At 40.9% G+C, this 11,493-nt stretch overlaps 1 protein-coding gene across 1 annotated transcript in view; it reads right to left on the reverse strand.

Annotated features, from left to right (window-relative positions):
- tesk2 (testis associated actin remodelling kinase 2) overlaps positions 1 to 10,783 on the reverse strand; it is a 29,640-nt gene extending 18,857 nt beyond the window's left edge. The window contains exons 1-3 of the mRNA XM_047588664.1: positions 10,341 to 10,783; positions 5,428 to 5,877; positions 4,679 to 4,798 (exon numbers count right to left, since the gene is read on the reverse strand). Coding sequence (XP_047444620.1) covers positions 4,679 to 4,798; positions 5,428 to 5,550 — 243 coding nt within the window. The 5' untranslated portion in view covers positions 5,551 to 5,877; positions 10,341 to 10,783. The remainder of the gene's footprint in view (positions 1 to 4,678; positions 4,799 to 5,427; positions 5,878 to 10,340) is intronic.
- Positions 10,784 to 11,493: the final 710 nt, after the last annotated feature.

An 11,493-nucleotide genomic window follows, 5' to 3' on the forward strand; every position in this document is an offset into this window, starting at 1 on the left:
GGAAATATCAACCTGGAAACCACAGAAGGCAACACAACGAATGAGTGAGCTGCTGCAGACACATCGAACTACCTACACCTGCTAGCTCACTTCCTGACACCAGTGACAAATTTAGACCATGATATATTATTATAATGCTCAGTTGCTCTCAGAAACAAAGACGCGTACCATCACACGTACTCCAGTTAACTACAGGAAATCATACATAACGCTGCATAATACTGTGTAGGTCTCCCTTGTGCCGAGAATGGACATGGGCCCTCTGAGGGTGTCCTGTGGTGTCTGGCAACACAATGTATCATCCCACTACATCAGTTTGGGACCTGGTGAATTTGGAGACCAAGTCAACACTTTGTGTTGATCTTGTTTTTTGGTTTTGAGTGTTCCTGAACCGTTTGTATGGGTGGGTCTATGTCAGACTGCACCTTTCCTTGCCATCAAGGAGTGTCATTGCTATGGAGTGGGGGTGTCTGGTCTGGTCTAAGTGGGTGCTACATGTCTACACGACACCCACACGAATGAATGCCAGGTCCAAAAGTTTCCCAGAAGAACAATGAATTTTCACAACATGATCGATGTCATTTACTCCTCTTGTCAGTGGTCTTAATGATGTGGCAGAACATGTTAGTCATAAGAGGTGTGGAAAAAAATACCAATATGGTAATATATCATGCTTTTTCTTCAAATACAATATCGGTTTTGAATGACTTCATATCAATTTTAAAAGATAAAGAAAAAGTCATGTTTTGGGTCGACTTAGTGCCACTTGCGCAGCTTTTCCTGCAGCATTTCCTGAGTGAAGCAGTGGAAGAAGTGTTTAGGCAAGTAGCAGAAGTAAGGATGGAAATGGCATCAAAATTCAGAGCTGACGTTTGGAGGCACCTTGGCTTTCAAATGGAAGAAGGAACTAATAAGCTGGACATAGAGTGCGCAGTTTTCAAACTGTGCTTCGCTCCAGTTAGATACTCAGGGAACAAGACCAACTTGCAAACTCATCTAACAAGACCCCAGTGAGCTATGAGCGCAGCAGCGGCCGCAGCCACTGAAACATGCTGATCCGAAGCAAACTACGCTATGCAATGTGTATATATAGCAATTTTATTTTCACATCTGTTCAGCGTTTAAACAGTGACATATATTTTTGTTCAGGGAAACGACGATATTTAAGTGGCAAGAAACATGATCCACTTTTTCTGTGCAACACATTGGAAGTGGATAATTTGAATTATTAATTTTTTGACTCAATTTGTCCAATGAATTATCACTGTCATCTGACGTACATATATGGAACTTGTATTTTAAGCTCTATTTAAAATTTCTCAGTGAACTATGTAGAATATTACAATATATCGCAATATCATAATATCACAATAATGTATCGTATCGAGACTAAAGTATCGTGATACGTATCGTGAAGTCCTTGCCAATACCCACCCCCCAATTAGACACGACAGCTCGGCTCTTATTTACACTACTGACGACCAACACCGTGAACGTTTTAAACCACATGAGACGTTAGACACGATTTCAATGCTGCTACTGAGATGCTTGTTTGTGGAATACATATTATAAATATTTTTATTGCATAGCACTGACAAAAAGCAGAAACTGAAAACTTAAATCAACAGTACAGTACAACACCAAAGAGACTTGTACTGTTTTCTATTGCCACAGCCACTGAGACACAGCAGATAGGTGATCTCACTACAGGAGGAAGGGGAAGTGACAGCTGGGGCTAAGTCAATATGGAGTTCATATGGAAGTCGTTCAAATATTCACTTTTATATACACAGCATATATAGTAGAGAATATAGAGAGTGGAGTCTGCATCTACTTCTCTCTCGCTCTCACACATTCAGAAACAAAAATCTCTCTGTTCAAGTTCAAAGGAGGGGGCCTGGCTATAAGAGCCGACAGTCTCCACCGCAGGACAGCAGAAACAACAGATGGCCACTCCTCTGAAGGCCTCCTCCCCCACATCCGCCTATCCTCCTCCGACCCCCCATTCCTCACTCTTCACATCCCCCCATCTGCATTTATTCCCGATCCCCCTCTTTCCCCTCAGCGGTGTGGCCTCAAACAAACCGTCAGGCCCAATCCCAATCACCCCCTACTGTAGCAGTATCTCCTTTCTTTTTTCTGGGGTCTCCCCCACCTTTCACCTCTCTGCTCTTGCACTGCTCTCCTCTCAGATGGAAAACATAACCAAAGTGCATTTCTACTCCAAAGCCTTACCCCATTTTGCGCCTCCTTCCCCCCCTCAACCCGAGCGTTAACCGATCTCTAAATCAGCCTCTTCTCCAAAACTCCTTCATCTCCTCTGCAGCCCTGTGTCCATGCTTCCCTTTGTACTGGAGTAAACACATAAAACCTCCCCTCCCTCAACCCCTATTTTTCATCCCCTTCAAGAGAATTCCCAACCACACCACTCCGCCATCACAAGCCTTCCCTCCTCCTCCTCCTCCTCCTCCTGGCCGACACTTCCACGACCATTAATTCCACCACTTGTTCGTTCCCATCTCTGTACATCGTCCGCCTTGACTCCAAGCCGTGTCATTCCCTGCTCTTTATTCCTTCTCTCTACCTGAATATTCTTTTCTCACAAAGGAAAAAGCAGCATCATTAGCTGCCTTTCCAATTTAGAAATTTCGCAAAGTTAAAGCAATATTTCTGAAATTTTGAGAATGTACAATTGCACTTTTTTTTACGTGTTTCCATTGGAGGAGCTTTGTCGAAATGTAGGTGTTTCCATCACCAGTTTTTATTGCGATATTTAGGTGTTGCACATTTTTAGAGGTAATGGAAATGCACAGGAATTTCCCATGAGACCAAGGTGGCTCCTGCATTTAATGTCTCTGTAGTGGCATCTCTGTTGCAAACTGGAAGTTTTCATTCTGTCTGAGCCCAATGGAAAACCAAGATAGGAGGTAAAACTTCAAATAATCCATAGTTTCCTGCAATAAATGTGCTTAAAATAAATTAATGAATGAAACTGTTGGTTATTTGTACCATTCTATTACTCATTTCCTGCACTGGGTGTTGAATATGCTACACTGCATTTACATAGCTCACAATGGGCTGTTTCTGACAGCTGACATATCCAGACTAGCACAATGGTTTACAATGCACAAAGGACCCAATGCAGGCTTAATATAGCTAATCGTAATCTAAATCTATACAGGCCCTTGTTTGCTCCAATACCAGTCTTTCAGACCAGCTTGGGCCATCCTTGACCACATTCACATCACTCAATCACTGTCAGGCAAAATCAACACTGTAATCAATCAACACACAATGCAAACCAGGTGTCAAACCAGTTTTCAAAGTTTTAAATAATACATTTAGTATTTGTTTTAAAGTACTTTTAACGGAGTAGCTTCTTGCACAAAGTCAGTTTGACATAAAAAACAAAACAAAACTGTAAACTGTGGTAAAATTGCATGAAGTGAAATTCTGCCTGGCTTCATTCAAAACGACTTGGCTGTTAATGCCTAATCAGACTTGTATAATAGTTCATAACTTTTCTCCCCATATGTGTCAGCGTGATTCAACACTTAAAATAAGAACTTAGTGTTGCATGAGCACGCACTTGCAAGTAACGTGCTATAACGCTCGAAGTGAATGCCAAAAGAAGAACTGTCTTCTTTTACACATGTCACACCAAACCAACAAATGCAAATACTATTCACCCGAACATGGTCTTGAGTATACAATGACTAAAAAGACATCTGTAGAACTATATTCTCTCCTGATGGTGCTTTTAGCAAAAAGGTCAACTCAATAATGCCAAAGGTGTTTGTGTGACCTCCATTCACATGAATGGAGCCTGAAGACGGAGACGAAAGGGGGATTACAACCCTGCATTTAATTGATGTCCTCGAAGTGACAGCGGTCTAACTTGACCTAAAAATGTCTCAGCAATACCAGTAAGCGAAGACAGCTCACAATCAGTGTTTGACCCAGCAACCAGATCGCCCTGACGCGATCAGATAAAATGGAAAAGTATTTTTTACTTGTGGTGACGATTGCAGAACGAGTTCCCTTTTCTTTGTGTAATATTCTAAATTTTTGCACCAAAGAACACCATCACTAGATTAGATTCCATTTAATTCAACATCAGTTCATGTGGAGATATTTCAGTTTCATAACAATCTTGCTTAGATATGAAAGCAAGCTTCGCAGAATAAATGTTGCCATTGGTTTCTGGTTTCTGTTTTTTGTGGTACTTCTGCAATATTTTACCTCTAGTCAGTACAATAATGTATATGGGTTTGCTTTAATCCAGCTCTTCTCTGTCATCAAACTTTTTACAACCCAAAATGCTGCCAAGCATCAGCTTTCAAGCCAGACGGTCCTTTTAGCTTCTGTCATGTTTTGGATCTCCCTCAAGTAATGACTAATTCTGTTGCACAGTCTCCGGAGAGTATTCACAAGAAAGAGTCTCACGAGACTGCAGGTAGATTTCTAATAAGCCGATACAGAAACTACCATATATATAAAAAAATCAGTCAATCAATCACTATTAGATGCTTTCGATGAAGATTGTGAAGATCACTCAACTCAGGATCTGAGACACTCTCTTACATATTAAAACCCTTTTGGATAATGGAGTGAAGCATGAAGGCCATGTTAGAAAGTACTGCAGTAAGAACTGCAGTAACATCTGATCTCCACCCACCTTAAAGACATCGGAGAAGAATCCAGAGCCGATCCACTCACAGCTGAAGTCATCGAGGCGTGTAAGACAGGAGAAGGCACTGATGAGGGCTCTGTAGGACGACGGCCACACCCTGCCCACCTGGAGGAGACGGGACGAGACCAGTGAAAACACGGCAAGATAGAAGTCTTTACTTGACGTGCAGGCTCTAGTCCAACACACATCTACAACTTAAAGAGATGGAGACACACACGGTAATGATTCCTTTGGGTGGTACAAGAACTGGAAGACTCAAAGACTTGGACCAGCATAAAATGATTTTCTCAGGAACAGGAAAAAGTCCTACTCAGTAGTGAGAAAGTGAGTCAGTAGTGAACCCCCAAAAACACTCAACTCCCCAAAAATCTTGTTGGTACTTAAACAGGGCATCTAAACACAACCAGCCAGTTACTGGGTATTAGCATTGTTTATTAATGCTGTATTTTCAAAGCAAAAGACACAGAGAATTATGCATGACATTTATATCCCAGACTACAAGTCATAACTTGATCCTGATCACAGCTTTATATTGGGTTGACATATTTAAAAAGGTGTTGACCTGGCCTTCAAATACACTAGATCCCAAACTAATAAAGTATCTACCACCCTTAGAAAGGCCATGTCCATTCACAACAGCATTGGAGGCACAAGGAAAAACCTACACAACATTAGAGAGGTGGTCATAATGATACGCCTAATCAGTATAAGACCGATATGTATACGCGACTGACCTGCGGAGTTGGGCCCATCCCACTCTCGCCGAATCCTACCCCTCCGACACCATCTTTGTCCTCGTTGAGGCGTTCAGGTCGCGTCGGGAACCCAGCGATGGAGTTGCGTTTGTTCCGGTCCATGGCGATGTGAAAGACGGTGATACCAGTGAGGGTAATATGGGCCTTTTTCTGTAATGTACCCACATGACAAGAGGACTCGATTGTTTTAACGGGGCCGAGGGATTCACGGCAGCGCAGTATCTACTCCGTTTGTGTCGTGGGAGAAAATACGTCAAACACATAGACTTCAGTTTTCAAATGTTGTTTAAGGGCGTCCCTGGTAACGAAGCCTGGCTGCATTCAAGAAGCTTCCCACTAATCCAGGTCCTAACTGCTTGTAAGTGGGGAGTCCGTCAAGAAAAGAAGGCCTTCACATGTTTGACAGTGGTATGGTGAGTTCGTGGAGACCTAGAAAAGGAGAAGAGAGAATTAGTTAATAGGGATTTTGTTAATTTTAGATTATGATGACTTAAGTTTTAGTGTGTGTAACCGTTCGTGGATTCTTCAACACAGACCTACGCATGAGAAAACAGAGCCATGTTATTCTTTCTTGAAAAGGTAATTTAATAGCAACTGTAGACTGGGATTGATGAGACAAGCCACTATTGCTCAACAGGCTCAGATGTAATGGCTGTAATAGGGGCCGATTGTCCAATTATGGGAGATTAGCCAAGGAATAGCTCAGGTCCTGAACCTTTCTGCCATCCAAAACAAAGTCAGCAGGGTACAAAGGGGAACAGGAAAAGAAGTCTGTGGCAAAAGGTCTTTTTTTATACTTGGGAACAATGTGGCTTTCATATCTTTAAAAAGAAAACACTTGAAATCAGGAGATTTCCCCCAGCTGATAAAACATGTTAAGTGTGGCTATAAATGTTTCTTCCAAAATACTCGTGCCACTCCGAAAAATGCATTCCTTCTGCCAAAGTCATGAGTTAAAAAATATGACTTCGGTTGCATTTCTTTTTGAAGACATTTGGGAAAATGAATGCATTAACTGCAGTGTATATGTTTTTCTAATTACCGCTCCGACGAATCGTGGCCTGTTGAATAATTATTAAAGCCGGCCTTTGATTAAGCATGGAGCTAAGTGAGGAATAATGCAGAGTAAAGCTCTTAAAATCCTCAGGGCGAGCTGAACAGCGTATAGTAAGCAGAACTGGATCACTAGGAGTACTACACAAATATACTAGGATATTTATGTCAATATTTCCTACCTCCATAAATATATTTTTTTCCAGCAGAGTAAATCAATTTGAAACCACCCACTTGCAAACAGAATAACATGGGAACAGAGATTGCTGACGAAAACAACACAAACAAACACTAGGTGGTTTACAGTGGTCCAGCTTGGGGTAACTACGCAACCATTACTACTGATCCCTAATTACAGGTTGCTCTGTGATGTTGACGGCGTATTTTTAACTGTCGCAAAGTTCAAAGTTTTTCACTTTGCCTTTTACTCATTTCCAAATGAATCAAATGGATGAATCACATAGGGGCATGTATGTGTAGATCCTTATCAAATAAACAACACTGAAGGAAGATTTATTAGGGCAATAAGGATACAATTTCTGCAACATGACTTATGTCGATTAATGATGAACAAGAAGTCTGAATTATTAACATGGTTGTTAATAATTAGGGTGTGTTTGAAACAAAAAAATGTGTTCTTGAACGGAAACAATTGGTTGCGAATTAACCAATATTTCTGTTTTGATTGATTAAGGTGTTTTATTTTGACACCTGTGAGGTCTGGACCGTGACATGGATGAAACCAGAGGCACCTGTTGATGTTACCTTGAGCTGTATAAAATTTGCACAAGAAATTCCACCTGAGCTGTGTACACAGAGTTGAACTACCGTGGAAATGTCGTTTCAGCTGCTTCACAGATCTAATAGCAGAAATCAAGCAAAACTAATTATAGCTTAGGCTTAAAGTATTCATCCAAGTGCTTGTTTCCAGGGAAAGCATAGCACATCATCAAAAAAAAAAAAGTCCACACGATCCTGCATTCTACAGCGTGTACTCTTACTTTCTGTCCACATAAGCAGTGGTGATTCACTGCAGTTGTATTTGCCAGTCGTCATCATAAATGTACATTTTATGTATGCACAGGGCAGCATGTGAATTGTTCAGCTGAATCATTCCTCGTAAACTGGGAGGAACGACGGCAAAGGTTGAGGCAGGTGCAGATTTAAAATGAATACACGAAATAGGTCTTTCAGACTCTTGAGTCCGAATGAGGTCTCATAATATCACATCCTAAAAACAGCAATGACACTAGACGCTCAGAGGATTGCTACCACAACCTACTGGATGACTTCTGAGATCATTCTCGGTTTGAGCCACATCCTTAAAAGGCTCCTTGTCCTTTGCTTTCTTTTTTTTCTTCAAATGACACCTCGTTCTCTGCCTCGTTCATATGGTGCAGCCAGAATAAATGTACCTGTGCCAAAGAACACACAAGCCACAAGTACCAGGCCTGAGGTTTCCTACCTGGTTTCGGCAGGGTTTCCATTCAAGAGCATGAACATAGACATTTTACCAATGTAGTATCCGAGTAGATAAGTACAGGTCGGCAAGTGAGGTATAAATTCACCCCTGATTCATAACAGCCAGCAGCATGAGAAGAGAACTTCTGCATTGACACCCACATCGGTGCTGAACACAAACTTACCATTCTCACTAACACCTCGCTCACGAAAATGGCACTAAAAAAAAACTAAATGACCACACGTCAAACCAACACCAAACATGTGGTAGCCTGAGTTTGGGTTAAAAAGTTGCACAAAAACTCCAGTCAATAACAAACTAGACCAAAGGAGTACATTTTTCATGTGTTTGAGAGGAAATAACTACACATATCAGGAGGTGGCACGTTTGTATTCGTTATTGTGAAAAGAAAACCACAAGAGTCAGGATGATGGATATACAAACTGCACAGAGGGAGCTTCCCTAGAGTCACGCTGATCATCTGGATCTTCAGTTTCTTTGTCTGGGGTTTCATGTTGTAAATATTTGTTATTGGAATGTTCCCTCTAGACATCAGACATGTTTGCTTGCTTTCTTCACTTCCGTTTCCTTCTCCCGCATTGGTTCGCTACTTAAAACAACCAATCAGTTAAATCACATTTAACATGCTAACTTGGCCGAAACATTCCCAGCAGGGGGAGAAAAAAAATTAGGGCCACAGATGCTTCCTGACTGGCCAAAACCAGATCACCTGCCTAAGATACTGCGAGTGGTTAAAAACCAATGACCGTACTGACCGTGAAAATGAATTCCCACACCTACTTTTGATGTGAACTTGAGGTTCACGACAAAATACATTTTAGCGGCCCTCTGGTTCGGCAGCAATGAAAACAAAAGTTATAGCAGCATAAAGATTAAAACTACAGCAGCGGTACACAAGAAAGTCTACAATGTATACACAAATAAAGGCACTCAGTAGCAAACAGATGAATCTAATTAGAAAAAGTGATGCATCAAAGTGACTTTGATATATAACAGTAAACTAGTATGACATAACAGTCCTCAGGATGAATAAAGTATCTGTTTTTCTATCTATCTATGTAAAAACAACTTTATCACAGAATGAAAAAAAGATAATTAACCATTATTGTCTACAGGGAATAGGTGGGGGGCTATCTATGAGAGAAGATAAAGGTGTGAGGGATTTAACAGCTTGAGGGTAGAAGCCGTTTTTCAGTTTGTTCGTTCTGGACAGAACATACATGACCATGAAAACACACATGATCAGGACGATCCATTATATGCAAATAGCCTCGGAACAACCCCGACAACCACAGCTGACAAGTATAACTTTAAACAAAAATGTAACCATGCAACACAGACCTGTTATTTTCAGCATTTTGATAACCCTCTAAAACATTGCCACCAGTGCTCATTACTATATTTGTTTCCAAACTATACCCTGCTGCCTACACATCCAAGGAACATGCACTTAAGACACCACACTAAAGGGTCTACGCATGGAAAAGGGTGGAATTTTTTTTTTTTTGGTCTTTAAAATGTGGCCTGCTGCTCCTCCAAAACAGATGGGGCATCCCCAAACATGCCTCGGGCCAAATGTTTTAAACGTAGTTTGGGGACCTGAACACTATCCAGCTGCGTCCCAGTGGATTACAGACTAATACAAAATGTCAGCAATAAATCAAAACCTAAGTGATGTTATAATGATAGGTTGCAGCCAGGGCTAGAGTGTTCTCTGAAGAGCTGCGAGGTATTAGATGGGCGTGTGTGAATGTGTCCAAGAGGCAATCATTTACTCATGTGTGCATGTTCTGGACATCATGAATCATCAGGGGAGAAACACGTACCCATTCTCATTACTTTTAATCACACATTTAAAAATCTCACCGCTGACAAACAATAAATGATATTCAGCATTTTAGGAATCTGATAAGGTTTTCTTTTGTAAGCTTTGCATCCCAGATCACTAAAGAAGCAATGTCAAGAATCCGAGCAACGTCACGTTCAACAAAAACAAATATCAGCCTCTGATCTAATCGCTATCTACGGTGGTGACCTGCCAGGCGCATACCTGTCATTCTTCAAGGGTGTAGAGTAATGAAAAAGTCCGTGGGGCAGCACCGTGGAGGAAAAAAAAAAAATATCTCCACACTATTACCTGCATGCCATAGACAGTACATGAGTCTGTGGTCCCAAAAGAGGCCGATATAACGAGCCAGATTAACTGGAGATAGATGGGAAACACAACAGCTTGACCCACACACGCCTCATTTGTTGAGAATGAGCCTCTGGACGCTGCAGAGAAAATGTAAACAAACCACAGAAGCTACAGTCGCTGTTAGCATCTCCCCCCATTAGAAAAGTTTAACGGACTCACCTGTGATTATTCCCCGGAGGTGTTTACAACAGCAGTCCGCGGTTACTTCCATGTCGGTAACGCGCAGCATTTCTCGAAAAAAGAACAAGCCGGCGCCGAGGCAGCAAAAAGCCGATAGGGAGGGCCAGCTCCGGAGAGGGCTAGTTTGTCAACAAACTTGAGCTCAGCAGGAGAGAGCTAACAGACATTAGCCTGGAACCGTACAAGCAACACACAAAACAAGTTTCACGTCGCGGCGACTAAAAAAAAGTCCGAATTCCCAGAAGCTACACTCATAGTCTGCTTCTGTCGCAGTCGTTTTCACAAAAAGAGCAAAGTACGATGTTTTTGTTTGTTTGTTTTTCTTTCTTTTTTTTTTTTGTAGCGCCCGGGGTAATATTTCAGGCGATTGTTGCCGTTTGACAGCTCCGTCGTCTCTTCGGTCGTATCCAAGTAACTCCCACTGCCCCCGCCCACATTTGATTGACATGTTAATCTACCAACGGGCATGCGCAGTTCACACGCTAATCTACCAATGAGCATGCGCAGTTCACATCCAAAACAACATTTTAATCATTGCTTTGCCGTGAATTAAAAATAAAATTTACCTAAACCAACATTTACCTAAACCAAAAAAATTATAAAATATACATAAAAAATATCCATACCGCCCAGAAAAAGTTAAAACTGTTACTGTTATAATATTTAACGTGTTCAGTCTAAAGTTATATAAAAGCAACACAGAAGAGGCGAACAGTTTCATTAAACAAATAAAAACATTGATAGGATACGAAAACATTTGGCTACATTTGAGACTGAAGCATACACTGAATGCAAATTTCAATATTCAGTTTTATTCAGTTTTTGACATCCGACTATATCTTATATTAGGTCAGAAAATGTGGTTTTTGTTCTGCAAAATAGTATATTTTTGCATGTTATATCGTAAGTTACCAAAGCATTTGGTAAATCCATTGTGTTTTTTGTTGTGTCATAACAAAGCTCTTTGTCATTTAACAGTCAGAAAGTTTGTTTCATTTTAATAACCTTTTTTTATCACTATTATTGGGTTAATTAATTTAGGATATGGCTTTCTTTAGGAATTATTTTAATGCAGAGTTCTTTTCTAAAATGTTCCATACTTAGGTTACAGGCATGTTATTATTATTATTAC

Source organism: Mugil cephalus, chromosome 7, assembly GCF_022458985.1.
Source record: "Mugil cephalus isolate CIBA_MC_2020 chromosome 7, CIBA_Mcephalus_1.1, whole genome shotgun sequence".
Classification (NCBI taxonomy): domain Eukaryota; kingdom Metazoa; phylum Chordata; class Actinopteri; order Mugiliformes; family Mugilidae; genus Mugil; species Mugil cephalus.